Source organism: Cygnus olor, chromosome 20 (genome assembly GCF_009769625.2).
Source record: "Cygnus olor isolate bCygOlo1 chromosome 20, bCygOlo1.pri.v2, whole genome shotgun sequence".
Classification (NCBI taxonomy): Eukaryota; Metazoa; Chordata; class Aves; order Anseriformes; family Anatidae; genus Cygnus; species Cygnus olor.
The window spans coordinates 4118738-4138537 of NC_049188.1; the positions used below are offsets into that span (position 1 = coordinate 4118738).

General features: G+C 48.3%; 2 protein-coding genes across 3 annotated transcripts; both read left to right on the forward strand.

Annotated features, from left to right (window-relative positions):
- The first annotated feature begins 13 nt into the window (after positions 1–13).
- Positions 14–5522, forward strand: DERL2 (derlin 2). Its single transcript, XM_040532970.1, has 7 exons — positions 14–149; positions 339–404; positions 673–746; positions 1189–1282; positions 1780–1975; positions 2595–2685; positions 4593–5522. The coding sequence occupies exons 1-7, from the start codon at positions 57–59 to the stop codon at positions 4696–4698; spliced, it is 720 nt and encodes a 239-aa protein (XP_040388904.1). The 5' UTR covers positions 14–56; the 3' UTR covers positions 4699–5522.
- Positions 5523–6825: 1303 nt separating this feature from the next.
- Positions 6826–18991, forward strand: DHX33 (DEAH-box helicase 33). 2 transcript variants are annotated; one of them, XM_040532976.1, is made up of 12 exons: positions 6826–6941; positions 7594–7754; positions 8470–8697; positions 9373–9543; positions 10482–10667; positions 11322–11433; positions 11805–11964; positions 12725–12813; positions 13368–13495; positions 14059–14262; positions 15023–15109; positions 16427–18991. In XM_040532976.1, exons 3-12 carry the CDS (start codon positions 8539–8541, stop codon positions 16733–16735), a joined length of 1605 nt encoding a protein of 534 aa, XP_040388910.1. In that variant the 5' UTR covers positions 6826–6941; positions 7594–7754; positions 8470–8538; the 3' UTR covers positions 16736–18991. The 2 variants fall into 2 exon arrangements, with proteins under 2 accessions (XP_040388910.1, XP_040388909.1); XM_040532975.1 differs by lacking the exon at positions 6826–6941 and adding an exon at positions 7094–7371.
- The last annotated feature ends 809 nt before the right edge of the window (positions 18992–19800 follow it).

Here is a 19800-nt window from a genome sequence, read left to right on the forward strand (position 1 = left end):
CGGGGAGGGGCGGGGCCGGAAGCGGAAGCGGCGGCGGCGGGGCGGGGGGCGCCAAGATGGCGTACCAGACGTTCCGGCAGGAGTACCTGCAGGTGCCGCCCGTGACGCGGGCCTACACCACGGCCTGCGTGCTCACCACCGCCGCCGTGGTGCGTGGGGCCGGGGGGGGGGCTGTGAGGGGCCGGGGGGGAGCTGTGAGGGCCCCGAGGGGGATATTGGCGAGCCCTGAGGGGTGTGGGGGGCCCTGAGGGGGCTCTGAGGGGTGTGGGAGGGCTGTTGGAGGCCGTGGGCAGCTTCCTGGGGCGCTCACTGCGCCGCTCTCTGCTCTTCCCTTGCAGCAGCTCGAGCTGATCACGCCCTTCCAGCTGTATTTCAACCCCGAGCTCATATTTAAGCACTTTCAGGTGAGCGTTCCCCGGGGGGCAGGGGGTTTAAAGGTGCCCGCTGGGTGTGCAAGGGCTCATCTGCTGGGGATGGAGCCTCATGAACCACGCTGACTTTTCCTGTCAGAAGCGTACATTTAAAAACCCAAAGAGGGATCGGTGGATGGGAGCCCAAGCCTTAAACTCATTCACTATAAAGAAAATTTCAATTACACCGTTACTTTTCTTTCTCTTTAGGAGGTAAAAATAAGCATCGTGTCTAAATGCCTTGTTTCTGTCTTGTTTCCAGGTATGGAGGTTAATCACAAACTACTTATTCTTTGGACCAGTTGGCTTTAATTTTTTATTTAACATGATCTTTTTGTATCCTTCATCGGGTTTGTGTTCTCTCCTTAGAAAGCACAGCTCCAGAGTGTAGGTCTGTCACTGTACGTGCCCGTAGCCAAAGGTTCAGTTCTCCTCCACTGTGAAATGCCCAGGAGCTCAGCACTGCTGACTTCACCCGTGTCATGGACATCAGCAGCATCTCTGTAACTTGCCAAGAGGCCTGCCATTTATTTCTGCGGCGTTAAGCCTTTGTTGTACAAGCCTGATCCTTCATGGATTTTCCAGCAGGTTGGCTCTGAAACTGGGAATTTTCTCCCCTGTAATGTTTTTCTCCTGGGTCTGACCTCTGCTGCGGCGCCCAGACTGAGCCAATTAACGGACTAAGTTGATACCTGAGCGTAGGTGCGTATCTTGTGTAATTGAAACCTTCTCTTTTTAAATTTACTTGCTATCAAATTTTCCTGACCTGTGACTTCAGATACCGGTACTGCCGAATGCTTGAAGAAGGCTCTTTCCGAGGTCGGACGGCAGATTTTGTATTTATGTTCCTTTTTGGAGGACTTTTAATGACTGTATCCTTTCTGGTTTTATTCCAAGCTACTTTAGGAAATCTACCACGCTGCTAATTTCTCGTAACTCTCAGGTGATAGCATGTTTGTCTTGTAGCTTGCGGAACAGTAGTACTTGTTAAAGGGGTTTTTAATGCGTAGTGACTGTCATTGCTATTAAGGTCTTTTACCTTCTGCTGCTCAGCAGAATTACGGAAATGAGATCCTCAGGTGAGGGCACTGCTCAAGTGCGTAGTCGTGCCCAGGTTACCTAAGCAATGCTATTGCTTCAGTGGTTTCACGCTAAATTCTGTTTTAAAGAGGTTATTCATGCTGTGGGCACTCTGAATCCTGATTTAAATGTTGAATTTGACCATAGAGCCAACTTACTTGAACGCGGGAAGGTAGAAGGAAGAATTGTATGGAAGATGTGGGATTACAGGTCAAGCTGACAAATTCTTTCCCCGCTTGATTTCAGAACAATTACTTGGTGAACTGTTTCCTTTAACCACCCCTCGCAGCTTTTTGGCCTGTTTGTAAACCTGGTTTTCTTGGGTCAGGCGTTCACGATAATGCTGGTGTATGTGTGGAGCCGGAGGAATCCCTACGTCCGCATGAACTTCTTTGGTCTTCTCATTTTTCAAGCCCCATTTCTACCGTGGGTATTGATGGGCTTTTCACTGCTTTTGGGGAACTCCATCATCGTGGATCTTCTGGGTGAGGAGCTGTTAAATCGCAAGGATCTGGTCCTGCTGACGTTTTACGTGAAACAAGAAGTGTGGGGGGAAAAAAGCTGGGGCTAAATGCTTTCTCGTGGCTTACCATTAGTTAATCTGATATAACGATTGTGTATTTATACCAGGCCTTTCTGATTTCTAACTGTTGTAGCACTTTTTTTTTTTTTGACTGCAATAAGGATTAAAAGAGTTTCTGAGGCTTTGGCTCCTTATTGCTAGGAATCAGTGGAGCCTTGAGCTGAAGGAATAATGTCAGCGCAGATAACATCAGCACAGATGCATAATCTAATTATTGATGTGAGACTTTTGGTATAAAACACCTTACAATTAACTAGTCTTATTAACTCTAGTAAAGCCTTAACGTCGGTATGTTTTACAGTGACGACTGTTTTCCTTGTGTTAACGTCTTGCAGTGTAAGTTAAGCTTATCACCTGATGTCAACGTGCTTCATTGTTTTTTGTGTTTCTATATATGTTTCTATATTTTAGTATTTCCTGTGAAGGAATCAGTTGTTTTTTTTCCCCTGAAGACTCTTGTGAAGCTCTTGTAAGTTGTGAAGAAGCACTGGAGAAATAACCGTTTGATATTTCTTTATTAGGCATTGCAGTTGGGCATATATATTTTTTCTTAGAGGATGTCTTTCCCAATCAGCCTGGTGGAGGAAGGCTTCTGAGAACACCATCTGTCCTGTAAGTATTGGTTTCTGATTTGGAATGGATTTACAACAGGGCTGGTGTGAAAGCTGTTCGTAATTCAGTCCAACTGACTCCCGGTAAACAAGGCAGCTTGAGACAGAACAGCAGTATGAGGCACTCGCTGTTTTATTTAACTCCGTTGCCAAACAGAGGAGGGGATGGTGTACAGATGTGTAGGTGGGAGGTAGCTCAAGGGGAAGGGCCGAAGGGTTTCTGTAACCCTTGATGTCTTTGGTAATGCTTGGTAGGCTTTGCTAACCGAGCTCTGCCTGTTGGTGGCACCAAAGGTGCGTGTCTTACTGAGGTGTGAGGAGTACGTTCGGTTAGGTATGAGCAGAGCAGTTGTTAAATGCTGTATAGCTAATGTTTTCTGTCTGTAAATCGCCCTCCTTTCACAACTTTCGCAGAAGATGTCAGTGTTTATAGCACTGAGCGGTGCTGCTCAGGTGCCTCCTGCACAAAGGGCCCTGATTTCTGTAAGCTGGACGGCAGCGTGGGTGGGAGCAGCTGGCTGGAGCGGGGCAGTTGAGACATCAGAAGGTGGGGTCTGTGGGGCTCTTGGAGCTGAGCTGATTCTCTTCTCAGTAATTAAAGTGCCATATTCAGACTCGTTTAACTGATTGGTCGAGTACACTTGCAGTGAGAATTTGTTGTTCAGCAGGGCTTTGCCTTCAGCAGCTGTTCCGGGTGATCATGCCGCAGTAGCTGTCCTGGAACAGCTGCGCTGGTCACTTCGGTAGCTCTGCGCTCCTCTTGGCTGGCCTGAGCAGCCAAAGGCTGAGCCTGGTGCAGGCTGCCTGCCTGTAAATGCAGCCTCAGACAAACGGGGAGCCCAATTACAGATGTGCGACGAGGGAGTGCTTGAGATTTCTCTTTTCCCGTATTCACACCCAGCTGTGTGCAGGAGGAATCGCAAAGCTGCCAGAGCAGTGCATGCTGCCTCGGTAGCTTTCTTCCTCCGTGGAAAAAGTGCCACCCTGTTCTCAGGCTGCCATTTAAATCCCTTTACATGTCTGTGTTCAGAAGGCTGCTCATTACTCGTCTGGGTCCAGATTTGTGGATTTTTTTCCCCAGATTCATTAATTTTCTTTGATGTGTCAGCTGTAATCCTCTAATACTCTTGGTATTTTCCATTTTCCCCACTCTGAAAATACCTCTGAAACGGCCTGTCACTCTTGTGAAGAGAAATAATCCCCTCAGCTGCTCTAAGGACTGTCTTGTTAAACACATTACTTTTCAGATGTCTTGGATATAATAGTTGTTCTTATGCAGCCTGTGTTTTTTTATTCCTGATTTTTTTTCAAAGCATCTACTACACTGTTGTTTCTGGACACACACACACAAAAAAAAAAACTATAAAGAGAGGAAAAACGAAACTAGTTCTGTAGTTTGAATAACCTACAAGATTAAGCATGATTAGTTTTTTTTTGTAAATTGTAAACTCCTGATCTCTAATGCTGTCTCAAACATAAAATATTCTGTGGATTTCAAGTCTGCCTGTCAATGCCTGCATTTTGTCTGTGAAGTTGAGATAATGCCGACTGTATTTGACTCTTACTTTGTCTGCCTCTTAAGACACGAAGAGCACTTCAAAATTCTGTTCATGTTTTTCTCTCTTACCCAGTCTTGAGAAAACATTCTAGCTGTATGAAATTCTGCCTTTCGCTGGAGATGGAAGTTTTAACTTTCAGTTAAATCTCATCAGTCTCGGTTGATTTAGCCACATAATTCTAGACCTCCTTCCAGATGGCTGCTAATTGGAGAGCACGTGTGACTTGGGTGTAAATCAGCGGTGCTCTGGCAGGCTGTTTCTGAGGGAGGGCAGTGTACGCGTGTAGAATTTGAGCAGTCTAGGTTTTATTGTGAAACCTGTATTCTAAAGAAAAAAATATATTTTCCAGGAAAGCAATATTTGACACGCCAGAAGATGATCCTAATTACAATCCCTTGCCAGAAGAACGGCCAGGAGGATTTGCGTGGGGAGAAGGTCAACGCCTTGGAGGCTAATAGGTGACTGTGCCAAAACCCAGCGACAACTGGGAGAGACTAACCTGATGTTCTGTACCGGGGAGTCCCTCGTTCCCCGTCGTGGAAAGAACACTTTTCAACAGCTCAATGGTTTTGAATACAAGCACTTTATGAAATGGCAGTCTAATCCAAGACGCTTCCAGGCTACCAGTGTCTTCCCTTGTCGGGGAATTTATTGTGCTGGTAATGCAAATATTAATCCAGTGGAGCCAAAAAAACTAAAACTGGAAACCATTTCCTGTCAACTTCAGTTAACAAGACCATGAGTACTTGTTTGAAGTGATTTCTAAAGCATTTTTTCAAGTTATTTGATACAGGAAACTATATGGGAAACTTTGCAGGGGACAAAAAAAAACAAACATTTTTTAACTTTTTTTATTCTTGGATAAAACAGCTACAAGATGGTTGGAAGTGTAAGTCCCTGTTTCAATGGCAAAAGTTTCTTAGTCTGAGATGCTAACGTCTCCAGTCTTGTTTGACTTGTAAGAAATACAGCATTCAGCATAATACATACAGGCTTTTTATTTTGCCAGTTGTTTCTGGAACGTGCCTCTGTGTGAACACACTTGCAGGCTGAGACTACATTTTGATGGTTTTTCCCCCAAAGATTGTGTGTTCTGATAACCAGGTCTGAGTCTTACTGGTTTGTCTAAATAGGTAGTTCTGCAAAATTCAGCGTCCCCCTCACACATGCACACTTCTAGCAGTCATTTTATTACTTGGAGCACTGGGGAAGAGAGCTTGTCTGGAGTTGGAACTGCTCAGACATCTCAGATGATGAGTTGAATAAAATGTCTTGTGGATCCTTTTTTGTTACTCTTGTATAATAATCCTGTAATCTTGAGGCAGTTGGTGAAAAAGCAGAGGTGGAAAACCAGGCCCCTGAAGAGAGAACATTAATGCAAGCTTTCCCCAGAAATGCCTCGAAATTGCCAAGACAAAGGATTGTTCAGTATGTTTAACTTGTAGTCCCTGTATGAAGCTTGTTGCAGGAGCACTGAGTGGTAGGAGCATCTTTTCCAGCATGAGTCGGTGACACTGAGTGAGATTTAGCTTGAAGCTGTGCTGATTTGTAAATACCTGTATGAGGAGCCACACAAGGAATTCAGAGCACAGTTCAGCTCGTTGGGTTCAGTCACTCAGACTCAGTTGGCTGTGCTGAGTAGCTCTGGTTGTATCGTAACAGATGAAAACATGACGTTGATCTGCAGCTTCCAAATTTAGGAGGAGAGGCTCACCCTTAACACACATGATCATCGTGTTTAGGTGCAGATTTTTGCTGTTCTTGCGCTTAAGAACAAGGTTACAGGTGTTTGTAGTGTGGGAGAGCGGTGTGTTGGGGTCTTGTGAGGTAATGCTTTGTCCGCAAGTGGTGTGTTAGTCTGGCACGCAAAACCGGTGAGTGCTTTTGTACCTGGATTCCCTCTGTTAAAGTTTATGGATACATAAAGGGAGAGGGAGCGTTTTGGTTGGTTTGCTCTAAAACCGACCTTAAATCTTACTTCCCAGGATTACTAAAAACGCTTTCGGCAATGTTGTGTCCGGCTGCTTTTGGGGCAGGGAACTGATCAAACCCCTTCACTTAGCTGAGCGCTCCCAAACCGCGGTGGTCCGCAGGTGGGACACGAGCAGGGCTGGGGCTGGGATAAGGCCCCCGGAGCCTCAGGGTGCGGGACGAGGCCCCCCCCTCCGCCCTGGGGCCGCCCGCCGTGGGTGCTCGCCGGCCCCTGGCGGTGTGTGGAGCCACGGCACAAAATGGAGACCGCCGCTCCCAGTGGCGACTGCCGCCTGCCCTGCCTTTAATCGCCCTTTAAAACTTCCCGGGCGGCCCGTCCCGCGAAGAAGCGTGCCTAAACCCCCATCGCCGAGCACCGCTTCGGTGCGGCGACAGAAAAGCAACCAGCCGACCGTCGCGACAGAGCCCTGCGTGTGGCGGACTACATCTCCCAGAACACCCCGCGCCGAGCCACGTGACCCCCCCCCCCCCCCGGCGGCAGCAGCGCCGTGCCTGGTGCCGAGCGGCTGCAGGCGGCGGTCCTGGGGCGGCCCCGCCATGCTGCCCGCCGCCCCCGCCCCCCCCGGGCCCGGGCCCGGGCCCGGGCCCGGGCCCGGCCCGCCCCCGGCCCGCCGCCCGCCGCCGCCCCGCCGCGCGCTGCCCATCTGCAGGGCCCGGGCCGCGCTGCTCGGCCAGCTGCGGGGCCTCGACAGCGCCGTGCTCATCGGTGAGCAACCGGGGGGCACCGGGGGGGAGTTGGGGGGGGTCGGGCGGGCGGCCCTCCTCCTCCTCCTCCTCCTCCTCCTCCTCCTCCTCCTCCTCGTCCCCGTGGGGTTGGTTCTGCCGTGTGCCGCTGCTGTCCGCACGGGGAAGTCGTTGAGCTGATGCTGAGGGGCTGCCTCAGATCTCAGGAGGGCGGAGGAAGGCTTGGCGGTGCCCCGAGTGCTCCTCCAAGAGTCCCAAGCCTTAACTCGCTCGCTGCTGCTGTGACAGAAGCTTTGCTTTAAGTTGCTTACAGCTTTGCCTTGGAACTTGCTGGCGGGGAGTGAGAACGTGCACGCAAACCCAAGGCAGTGTCTGTTCCTTGTTCAGCATGGTTATCTCCTGCGTTGGCCGTGCACACAATGAACACTTCAGCAATGTGTTCGTTAACCCAAGTGTGGCTGGAGAGAACCTGGGTGAAGTAAAGGAGTTCTGCTGAGCAGGGGGCGAGTGGCTAGGGCGAGACGTTGGATTCCTTCCATGCCCTGCTGCTGCCTGCCTGTGGGCTCCTCTTGCCTTCTCCCTCCCCATGCTGAAACACACCTAAAACTTAACCTAAAAGTTGAGCTGGGGCCTTTTGTTTGATGGAAAAACTCTATTCGCTGGGTGTTCCTCAGGAGAAACAGGCTCAGGGAAGACCACTCAGATCCCTCAGTACCTCTACGAAGCAGGAATCGGCCGCCAAGGCGTCATCGCGGTGACGCAGCCTCGCAGAGTAGCAGCCATCTCCTTGGCCACCCGAGTCTCGGATGAGAAGAGGACAGAGCTGGGGAAGCTGGTGGGTGCCTTCCCAGGGGCTTTACAGGGCTGCTTTGGCACTGAAGTGCTGACGGGGCTGTGTCATGAACGGCATGGGTATGATAAAAATGTTAGAACCATGAGGCTGGTAGGTAGTCTTTGTTTAATAATATGCTTGAATTAAAAAAATAGCTTTTTGCCTGCTTCTGTTGCTCAAGGGAACTTGTATTTGATTTCAGTATTTTACTTCTTGGTTACTATCCGTGTTCCTCCATTTGAAAAAAATCTGGTTAGTGAATAAAACAAATAAAAAAACTGCATTCCCCTCCTAGGCCTTCTCTCCCATTGCTCCCTGTGCCAGAAGTCGAGGAGAGCAGAATGTGGAATCCATGCAGATCTGTGAATCTGTGGGAGAGAAGAGGAGGAGGAGGACTTTCCCTAAATAAAAGCATTCAGAGAGGATGTAGTAGTTCCTAGCAGGGGGAGGAAAGAGAGAAAACGTGGAGCATTTATGATGGATGGGAAAAAGCTCATTGGAATGCGGTGTTTGGACCCTCTTTTGGTTGGAGTGTTAGATTTGCAAGACAAACTGCTCACAGTCTGCGGATGCACTGTAGGCTTTTTGGCATTCTCCCACAGTTCTGGCTTAGCTGACGTGTTGATGAGAACGCTTTGTGGTCCTCCTGTGAGGTACAACAGCAGTGAGAAACGTAAATCCCGTTGTGTTTATGCTTTTGTAACGGTTGCTTCCTTAGGTGGGCTACACTGTGCGCTTTGATGACCTTACATCTGATGAGACGAGAATCAAGTTCTTAACGGACGGGATGCTGCTGCGCGAGGCCATCGGGGATCCTCTGCTGCGCAAGTACAGTGTCGTCATCCTGGACGAGGCCCACGAGAGGACGATCCATACTGATGTGCTCTTCGGAGTGGTGAAAGCCGCCCAAAAGAAACGAAAGGAATTGGGCAAACTGCCACTAAAAGTATGTTTGGCTGGGATGGCAGCGAGAGGCAGGGATGGGGCTTGGCCTCTGTGCTCTGACTAACTCCTGGGCTTTTCCATTGTGCTTGAAATTTCAATCTTGAATATTTTCCTCTTCCTAAAATGTTCCTTTAAATCTGAATAGTTTAGAGTGGCCAACTTATGATGTGTTCCTGAGAGTGCCCTAGATACAGGACCTTTTTGTCTGTTATCGCAGCTCTGTGACATGCTTATAGTGGGGAAAGAGGTTGCACGTGTGTGTCAGGTTATGATTTGGAGCAAGCAGATGTTGCTCATGTAATGAAGGTGGGTGCAAGCACATGACAAAGCGTGTGAGTGAAAGGCATATAAGGGAATTTGTAGGGTCCCGGTACAATTTCTTTCAAAAGACTCTTGTGCAGTCTAGCTTTGTGGGTGCTCAGCTCTGTTTATTAAATGTCAGAATTTGAACATGTCTCCACTTATTTTATCATACCAACACGTTACCCTTGTGTCATACCAAAGCTGATGGCTTTAACAAGGAAAGATCGCTCTCTTCTCTCCCAAACTCTGTGTGCTTTTGCTGTTCTGAGCCTATATCACAGTCTCAGGAAGCTGGCTTTTGGTTAGTCCTCGACTGGTAAGTGTTCTGCTGGGTCCGAGCTGCAGTGCTAACCCATTTTTGCTCGTATTATAGGTGGTCGTCATGTCGGCTACGATGGATGTTGACCAGTTCTCCCAGTACTTCAACGGAGCTCCCGTTCTCTATTTAGAGGGCAGGCAACATCCCATTCAGGTCTTTTACACCAAACAGCCTCAGAGCGATTACCTCCAAGCAGCACTGGTGTCAGTCTTCCAGATCCACCAGGTACGGTGGTCTCGTCGAGTTTGTGCCTCCCTGGGGCCGTGGGCTGCTGGCTGAGGGGGCTCGCTGGTTGCTGTGCCAGAGGCACCGAGGTGTCCCTGAGATGGCTTGGGCTTGCTGCTGCTGAACCAGAGGTGTCCCTGAGGTGGGTGGGGATCTTCTAGAGCATCCCCGATCAGAGAGCAAATGTGGGAGATGGAGAGAAGCACTCGCATTAGTAGAAAACACGGCAAGTGGGTGTGTAAATGCACAGAAAGATGTAACCCGTGGTTTTGTGTCAATTATAAAGAGCCTTGAGTTGTGAAGGGAAATTCGGGCATGAACTAACGGAAGACAATTCTAATGTACTGGCAAAGCGCAACTACAGAGCAAGTAGGAATGTGTTAAAATGACAGGTCATAGGCATTTTGTGACTGGATGTTTGAACCCCAAACTGCCAGGTAGTTAAATCATTTAATCAATCTGTTTATTACCCTGCGTCTACTGCTTTGAAGATGATCTTGGTAGGATTCTGGGGCTTGTACATCAAGGCTGGAGTTGAAAGCAGACTGCTATGCAAAGCTCTCTGACGTTAATTCCTGCCTAATACCTACGTGTTCCTCTCACCTGAGCTTTCTGTCTTGTACCCGGGTGTCTGCTGGCCCTGTCCCTTGCATGTCCTGGACAGTTATTTAATGAAACCGATATATGAATTCGAGTGATTCCTCCATCCTGTTAAGACTGAACCCTGCAAAATGCTGTTACCCTTCACCTCTGCTGAATCCACTGGGATCTTAAGGCTGATCCGCAGCTCACACGGAATGTGTCTTTCCTTTCTTCTGTACATGCTTCAATGACCTGCTGTCTGGACATCTTGGAAGACTTGCTGTTGTTACATCCTCAATTCTCCCTCCCTCTCCAATCTACTGTAACTTCTCACTTGCTTTTTCCTCTGGCTCCAGGAAGCGCCCTCTTCTCAGGACATCCTCGTGTTTCTGACTGGTCAGGAAGAGATTGAAGCGATGACCAAAACCTGTCGAGACATTTCCAAGCACCTCCCTGATGGCTGCCCGCAGATGATGGTGATGCCTCTTTATGCTTCTCTGCCTTACTCTCAACAACTCCGAGTCTTTCAGGCTGCCCCCAAGGTGAGGCAATGTAAACAGGATGAGTTTGTTCACTTGCATGGTTGTTTACTTCAGGCCAAATGGTTCCAGTGTGATATAAGACAATGCAACTGGGATGGTGTTAACAGAGGCATACAGTAAGTTGTCTGGGATTGTGAAAAGAGGGAATGATTAGGGAGAGGAAAAAAGGGGCAGAGGAATTGAAATTTGCCCCTTTTCATATGACTTTACGTCTATATCGAATAAAAAGCTGTGGCAGTTAATAGGCCAGCCAAATGCTAAGAAAGCTAAACACCTGGCCATTATTTGGCAGGGCCATAAGAAGAGGAAATCTGTGGCCTTGGGCCCTTCTGTCTCTTATTCAGCAGATAACCAGGAATTCAGATTTTGTGCTTGTGCAAGAAATGAAACCAAAATGGTTTAAAGACGTGTTTGATAACTGTTCTCCTGGGTGGTGTATTTTGTGGCAAGACTTGTAGGTGCATGTTTTAAAAACTGATTAGGAACTAGAGGTTATCTTAATTTACAAGAGCTGGCATAGCAGACATGGTGTGTGGTTGTAGCGTGCTATAATGATATGGAGGCTTGGCCCATGCTGGCTGAAAGTGGTGGAATCTCCCATGGCAGTTAACCAAAGATGGCTTTTGACTGGCTTTAGTTTGTTCTTCCTCATAGGGCTGCCGCAAAGTGATCCTCTCCACCAACATTGCAGAGACCTCCATCACCATTTCGGGAATAAAATATGTTGTGGACACAGGCATGGTGAAAGCAAAGAAGTACAACCCTGGTGAGGAACTTTTAGGAACAATGGAGAGATTGTTTGCAGTTCTGTAGAAGTTATTTGAGGTAACTTGCCCCACTGGCAGCTGGTTTAAAACACCCTCTGCACTGTCTAAATTAACCTCCCAGGTTTTAGATGTGTATTTTTTTTGGAGTACCAGCCATGTGGGGGTAAAACCCTATCCAAAATGAGTCTTCTCTTCACAGACACAGTGCATGATAATTAGCTTTGCTTCAGGGTGCTACATCAAGAAAAGGTGGAGCAGCAGTTGGATGGGAGACTCCTGGGATGTTTTGTTGTTAATTCCACAGGGTTGTGTTTTTTCAAAGCCCTGTGTTATGCAAATGTTGACTGAAATGATGCTCTTCCACTCTTAGAAATTGGTCTGGAAGTGTTGGCAGTCCAGCGGGTGTCGAAGGCCCAGGCCTGGCAACGAACAGGGAGAGCAGGGCGGGAGGACAGCGGGATCTGTTACCGGCTCTACACAGAGGACGAGTTTGAGAAGTTTGACAAAATGACAGTACCCGAGATACAGAGGTGAGAACGTGGTGGTAAAATTATTATATCAAAGATTTGAGAGGTCTGGCCAGGAAGTTGTTAATGTCAACCAAAGCTGGCAGTCTGATTGTTCATCCCCTACTTTCCCGTGAAGATAATGCTGGGTGTGCCACTCCAACAGGCTCCACCAGGAGTCATCTCCATGCTGCGATTCAGGCCCCTAACAGGCTACTTGAGTCCATCTCCAGGCGGGTACTTGGTCTTATTAATGTATAAATGATTATCTGGAGTCCACCCTGCCTAAGGAATGCACCTGGCTTTGTTAACGTTAGAATTATTTTCCTTGCTTCGTTCATTTGAAGCAGTATATAAGTCTGGTCTTTGTAGTCATCCTGAGAGAACACGGGCAGAGGGGGGGATGCTGCCTGAGCAGGCTCTTTCTACGATCATAGTTAATAAAACTTCTGTCTGACCTGTCCTAAATTGTGCTTGCATGATATTACGTGCTTGGAGTACTGATGTTCCCTGACAGACAGAACCCTGATACTGTCACGCTTCTTGCCACACCTCTTCTCTGTACTGCTACAGATGGAGCTGTGTGAAAACTCAACAGCAAAACTGGATCTAGGGTATGGCTGTTCAGGAAGTCAGGCTTCACCAGCCAGCATAGGACTGGTCTCTGTCAAGTTGCAGCACAGATCTGAACAGATCTAAGGATTCTGTTTTATTTTATTTTTTTTTCCTTCACTGTTATTTGCCTATAAACTGAGATAATCTCAGTTGTTTTTTGCCCGTGCAGGTGTAACCTGGCCAGCGTGATGCTTCAGCTCCTGGCTTTGAGAATTCCCAATGTACTCACCTTTGACTTCATGTCCAAACCATCTCCTGGTAAGTGCTTATAAAAGCGGGTTTGGAAAAAATGGAAAAATGAGTCACTAAGGAATTGCTTAAAAATATCTTCATGCCAGCCGGAGAAGATGGGGTATGGAAGGCCAGGGCCGCGAAAGGGGAGCTGTCTCTCTCTGCATCTGCTCCTGGTGGTCCCACAGTCTTGAGTCATTCATTCATCACTTGTGCTCAGCCTCATCAGAGCAGCCATGGTTACGGCAGTGTTGGAGAGCCCAGCCTCCAAACAGAGCAAGGAGCAGTTTTGGATCATAAAGAACTTGGCTTTGACTGCCAGGGAAAGCCAGAGAGAATCTCACAGGGCCTCTGTTCAAAGCTGCAGATGGCAGCTTTAGGTCTGCCTCTGTTCTTGCTGCTTCGATAGGAAAAGGTGATTGTTCTGCTGGATCCCTGGGACGTTCATTTCTCTGAATTGATAAACTGAAAGTGCTTGTCCCCCTGCTCAGGGGAAAGGGGTGGTGATGGTAGTTGCTGATCCCTCTGGTTGGCACTGGCAGGGATGTGATGTCACAGCCTGAACCTTCTTGTTCTGACAGATGCTATTCAAGCAGCAATCGAGCAGCTGGACCTGCTGGGGGCTGTGGAGCGAAAGGAAGATCAGCTTGTCCTAACTCCCGTGGGAAAGAAGATGGCTGCCTTCCCGCTGGAACCAAAGTTCTCAAAAGTAACAACTGCAGAAGAACTAGCTCGCTTTTATTTCATGTACTTTTCCCAGTACCATTAGCATTTCTCTTTCAAAACCCTAAAATGAGGTTTAGAATTTGGGGCGACTGCAGCTGTACTGCTGTATTTGCAGTACCTTAATGAGCACAGCTTTCTTTACAGCAGCTGTGCTGGTTTGCCTGTCATTTGTTGCTTAAAGGAGATTTTTAATAGCTATTTTATTTCCTTTGGCACCTCTGAAGCTGAAACAAGGTCGATTCTCTTGCAGTTTCCGGGATTGCTGGTAGCACTGTTTGACAGTTTCATGAAGTGTCTGATACTGTAGTGGGTTTTAGTCACCATGTTTGTACTGACTCTGAGCTGTCTGGTCTCAAAAAAGAGCATGACAATTTCTGTTAAAGGTGCTTGGCAGGCCCCGAAGAGGACTTACAGTTGTCCCTAGGTCCAAATGTTTATGAAATTTCCTTAAACAGTGCTTGGTAACGTTCCTTGGCTGTCAGTGAGCAGAAAAGTCTGCCCATCTGGGGTGCATTTGGTCAATCAGTTTTCTTCTGTGGTTTGCAGACCATCCTCCTGGCCCCGAAGTTCCACTGCACAGAAGAGATTCTGACCATCATATCGCTGTTATCAGTGGACAGCGTCCTTTACAACCCCCCAGCCCGGCGGGAAGAAGTGCAGTCTGTCAGGAAGAAATTCATCTCCAGTGAGGGCGATCATCTTACCCTGCTCAACATGTACAGGGCCTTCAGAAACGTCAGTGGCAACAAGGTAGGGTGCTCTGAGGATCCGGGGCCGTCAGGGGTTGTGGCGGTGAGGGGTTCTTTTGGCATGCAGCAGTGACACCCGCATCCTTCAGAGCTGATGCAATATGCATCCTTCCAACGCACCTGCGAGAAGGGAGCTCTCACTTGTACTTTACAGCTGGGTAATGGGAGAAAGCTGTTTGAGCACCTTCTTTCCCCAGAAGGCTGCAGCAGATCTGGTTATCAGAGTTCTGTGAGACCAGTTCTGTAATCACAGAGCTGGATTTCTTCCTTGCCTGCTTACAGCTGGAAACAGGAGGGAGTGGGAGAGCGTCGTGACTGATAAATACCTGAACATACCCCAGTCATTGCAAAAACACTGACTATATTTAAAAACAGATGTTGATTTATACTACTCCATAAACTTCTTAGTTCGATTTGTAGATCTGTAGGCTAGCACACCCCATTCTGTGCAACATCTGTTACTCTTGGATAATTTGTTTTCACCACCTGTGGGATATCAAGTGCTGCTTTGCAGCACACGGTGACCTTGCAGAGCAGCTCTTAGTCGGAAGGGAACAGCAGTCAGTCTCTCGGTGCTGTGGGAAGGAATGCAGACAAAGGAGGGTAGTCAGGGCTGGAAATCTGACAAGGAAATGGGTTAGCAACTTTTCTTTGAGACAGATTCTGTGTTTAGAGGATTCTGCCTTGCTTGGTGTCCAAAGACTGTTGTGCTTCTTGGGTGAAGAAATGGCTCCTTCTAACTCCTTGTGCTTCTGCTGCAGGAATGGTGCAAAGAGAACTTTGTCAACAGCAGGAACATGTTGCTTGTGTCAGACGTCAGAGCTCAGCTCAGGGACATTTGTGTAAAGGTAACTTGTTGCCATACTGTGTTTGTCTGTTTCATCTGTTTGTATCTTTCTCTTTGTCCCCAAACTGATTTCTCTGTGCACCAAGTCCCAGAAGTGACAAAACGTGGTTGTGTCTTCAGTTTCTCATGAGCAGTCATGTAGAAGTCCTGACTATGCAGCTGCGTCCCAAAATCTTGGAGCCGCAGGGCTCAGAGTGCTGAGGAGAGGTGAAGGGAGAAGCAGAGCTCTGGGAAGGCTTCTCAGAGGGTGGTTATTCCTCATGCCTTTCGCTGCTCTAATGTGGTTGGGCTGTGCTGTGCGTGCCACTGAGTGACGTCGGCCTCTGCAGCCCCCACTGACTGGCTTCTTCATGGAGTCAGGCAGTCGGTGTAGCAGCAGCTTGCACGTCAGCACCGTTCCTGCCAGTCCCACAGCATAAGGCACAGCGTGGGAGCTGCCGCTAGGTACTCGCAGTCTGTGCGTGAAGTGGGAGCTGCCATTCAGCTCCCCTGTCCTGCAGATGCTGGTTGGCCTGAAACTCGCTCCTAGGGGCGGAGAGTCTCAATCTGTTTTGTGATTCATCTCTCTGCTATCAGTCCGGATTAGCTTAACGTCTACCTGGGCTGAATTCCCAACGGGCCTCTTATATTTCACACCCCAGCTGGATTTATGACACAGTCTCACCTGATCTCAGGAGCCCATTAGAACAGGGCTGTGTTTCCCCACGAGGGTGCCCATACACGCTTGCTTACTCTTCAGCACAAGCACACTCTGCGAGAATAGCTCCCAGCTGGAGTCCTTCTGGACAAGCAGATCTGTATGGGAAGTGAGAGCAAATGACGCTTGGCAGCGAGCATTTCCTTGCACTATAGCTATGCAGATGGCAAAGGTCCCTGCGGCACACGATGCCATGGCCTCCAGCTCTCCTCCAAGCTGCCGAGGAGGGAGGGAGGACTTCTGGGGCGGGTTGGATGGGCCCGGTAGCATTGGAGGATTAGGAGCACTCAGACCTCACCAAGGCTGCTGTTTCTCTGCAAAGCATGGCTGCCAGCCCAGATGGAGCCGCAGGCACAGTCTGTCCTCTCCACGCAGCGCTTCTGGGCAGAAAGGGTTTTCTGAAAGCCTGCAGGTGAAGTTAGGGCAGCACCTCAGCTAGCTCTGTAGGATCTAGATCCCCTCTTTGTGGGGAGCCATTGGAAGGAGTATCAGAAAGTGATGCTGGAGCTGGAGCCCCAGCTTGCTGTCTGGCCCTGCTAGGTGTGATGTTAGGGGTCTCTGAGCCCAGGCTGCTCTGTAAGGTGTTACCGGTCACCTTGTCTCTCTCTCGCTGCTAACCAGCTCTCGATCCCAATGGAGTCCTCCCGCGGGGACACTGCAAACATCCGCCGCTGCCTGGCTCACAGCCTCTTCATGAACGCCGCCGAGCTGCAGCCGGACGGCACGTACAGCACCGTGGACTCTCACCAGCTGGTGGCCATCCACCCCTCCTCTGTGCTCTTCCACTGCAAGCCAGCCTGCGTGGTGTACAACGGGCTGCTTCACACCAACAAGTGCTACATGCGGGACCTGTGTGTGGTGGATGCAGACTGGCTGTACGATGCGGCGCCCGACTACTTCCGCAGGAGGCTGAGAACGGCCAAGAACTGAGCTGGGGGTCTGGGACCACCAGGTGCACTGTTTTTAGGCTCACCCTATAAGACCGTTTCTTGTTTTGTAATGAACGTACAGGAATGGTAGAGCTTTGCCTTGCCAATCAGGTAAAAACCTTAGAGGAAAATGGCTTCTCTGTGAGAGCCAGACCTCACAAGTTTCCATGGTTTAGAACAATCATCCTTTTAACAGTTAATCTGTGAAAGGGGAATGTAGTGTGTACTCTGTGCGTGTGTGTACTCTGTGCGTGTGTGTACATGCGTTTGATAAATCCCTACTGCGGGGGGCAGAAAGGGGAGCTGTTTTCAGACTCCTGTTTTTAACACTTACTGAAGTTTAACAGGTTGTATAAGAGGAAATGAAATCCTAAGAGCTCTTCTGAGCAGACTGGGTATTTTTTGATGATTGTGCTTGTATCTTTAGCAGGTTTTATTGACAAAAAAAAAAAAAAAGCAAATTTTAAATGTCTACTTTTAAATCCCTACATACAGGGGGAAAAATGGTGTTTTTTCCTTTTACTATTTCTAGAAGGGAGGTGCTACTGTCTTACCTCATCACACATCTTTCTGTCCGCATGTCACGTTCACCACCTATTTGGGATCGTGTGAGGGCCACTAATGGGGATAGACCCCAGAGAGGTCTTCACTGTTTGTTTCTAAGCCTTGGAGGCTGCTAGTGTTTTCTTGGAGGGGCTGTCCAGCCACCTGTGCATTTGATGTCCTCTTGGTTCTCCTTTTTCCTGTTGGGGCATGTGATTCCTCAGCAAATGCTTCTGTCTTGACTCACTCTTGTCCATTCACTTCTAGCTTTGGAGTCGGCACCCCATCCACAGTAGCTAATCAGGCCAACTTGAGGCAAATTCAGCAAAACAAGAATGAAAATGTGGTTTAGAGACTGGACTTCATTAAAAGCCCTTGATTCAGCAAACATTCCTGTCTTCTGCTCAGGCTCCAGTGCTTCTTCCCCCTTCCACCTTCTCCACCTCCATTAGAAGTTTGGAGCTTGACATTGTCAACAATCATAGATCTGCCATTAGTACTTCTTATTTGTATTTTCTTCCATATCCTTTTGGCATCTACCTTTTTTTTTTCAGTTGGAGAAAACTGACGCTATGAAACTTGATCTTAAATCCTAGAATTAAGAAACTAGAACCGCTCCAAAGGGCAAACTTGTTCTTTAATCTGAAGGAAAGCGTTTATGTTCTACTCTCACTGTGTGCTGTTGTGGGATAAAAAGTAAGTTGTTTTTAAAAGATATCCTTGTAGAATAACCTCTCTGGGAGAGGTAACTTACAGTTTCAACAGAGTCTGTTGATATAGCTTGTTAATTTATACTGATTTTGGGATGAGTTGAACTAAAGAAGATTAGGTTTCTGAAAGGATGGGGGAGGAAACTGTTCTGTACATGCAGTGTCATTTTGTACTATAGGGGGATTAGTTCATGCAGGCTATGATAGGATTTTCTTCTGACTAAAGTGGTGGTTAGTTCTTATATCCTTCAAATATCAAATATAAAAGCTCATGATGTATTAATGAGGCTGCTCAGGGATGCAGTCTATTGGCAAGCCCTTGACTATTTTTCTGGGGAAAGCTGCTGGCTTTGCTTGTGATCTGTGGGGACAAGCTACATTTTGCATGTCACAGTGTGTCCTTCTGGTTACATGCATCACGGTCACACAGTACTTTGTAATATGCCTTCTCTTTGGTCTCCCAGATGGACTTACGTTGGTTGTCTCTTTAAAAACCGGGACAAATACCTCTTTTTAAAACTGGAATTTCAGTTGTGCTGATCTTCAAATTGCTGTCTCCCAAAGTAGTAGTGAAATAGGTACCCGGCGTACCTGGAGTGTCTTGGCTCAGCCTCCTCCTGGAGAGATCTGGTGATACTGAATGTATGCAGGGGTCCGGTGGGAATGGCCACATCCTGCTGTTGTGGTATTGTTCTTTGGTAATTAAAAAAAGGACTGTGTTACAGACAACACTTGTCACTTTTGTATGCTGACACTTTGGGTTGGTATTTCAGGAGTAAACTGTTACTTCAGTTGTTGTAACTCTCACAAACTGCAGGGAATTATCAAAGCACTCTATGTATCTATTCCTTGGTTTTCCAGGCTCTGCATCTGTATGGAAAAATGGAGTAAAAGCACATTTTGTTTGGACAGTCTTAATTAAACAGTCTGAGGGAGGGCATGGGAGTTGATTTAGAAGTAACTGATTTGTGTATTTTTCCCATAATAAAGAGTGATGGCAAAAATCCAGGTCCCGGGGGGTGTTTTGTGAGGCAGGGGGAAGGTGTTTGGCCAGAAAAAGCAGGATGAGCGGCTGCCATACCTGTTCCTGTGGGTTTGCCTTGGCTCTAAGCAGCCTGGGGTGGCGATGATGATCAGCATGGAGCTGGAGGTGCGAAGTTAGCGCGGGGCCGTGAGCCTGAGCCTCGCCTGTGGCCTTGTGCTGGTGCTGTGCCTCACCAGAGGGCAAGTGGGCCAGCTGCCAAAGGGGTGCAGGGCCTTGGTCGAGCCTCCCTAAGGCAAACAGTGATGGTGTTCTGAGTAAACGGGGGTTTGCCCAAAAGCTGGATCTTTTACCACAGAGAGGGGCAGTGCTTCAGCATGTGGTGGCTGCATTCTCCTCACACCACTGGGCACTGCACCAGCCTGCCCCGTCCTTGCTTCCAAGTGACAACAGCAGTGCCCTATCCTTTCTGTGATTTTGTTTTTGGTTTTGTTTGTTTTTGTGGCATTTTTAGATTTTTTCCTTCTCCCTCCCAATCTGCCAAGGGTGGGCCTCTAACCCATACGAGCCCTTCTCTGGGTTCTGTTGTGGGAGCGTGGGTATGGGGCGTTGTGCCAGCATGCCCCGTCCTTGCTTCCAAGTGACAACATTAGTGGCACATCCTCGCTCTGGCGTTTTTTTGGTTTTTCTTGTTTGTTTTTGTGGTGTTTTTTTGTGGTGCTTTTTAATTTTTTCCTTCTCCCTCCTGATCTCCCGAGGGTGGGTCTCTAACCCTTACGAGCCCTTCTCTGGGTTCTGCTGTGGGAGCATGGGTACGGGGCACTGCGCCAG

Coding starts and splice junctions, on each gene's coding strand:
- DHX33 (XM_040532975.1), top strand. CDS start 7,308: ATGGTTATCTCCTGCGTTGGCCGTGCACACAATGAACACTTCAGCAAT. Junction 7,372..7,593: donor CAATGTGTTCGTTAACCCAA/GTGTGGCTGGAG, acceptor GGTGTTCCTCAG/GAGAAACAGGCTCAGGGAAG. Junction 10,668..11,321: donor TCTTTCAGGCTGCCCCCAAG/GTGAGGCAATGT, acceptor TCTTCCTCATAG/GGCTGCCGCAAAGTGATCCT.
- DERL2 (XM_040532970.1), top strand. CDS start 57: ATGGCGTACCAGACGTTCCGGCAGGAGTACCTGCAGGTGCCGCCCGTG. Junction 150..338: donor TGCTCACCACCGCCGCCGTG/GTGCGTGGGGCC, acceptor CTTCCCTTGCAG/CAGCTCGAGCTGATCACGCC. Junction 1,283..1,779: donor TTGGAGGACTTTTAATGACT/GTATCCTTTCTG, acceptor CACCCCTCGCAG/CTTTTTGGCCTGTTTGTAAA.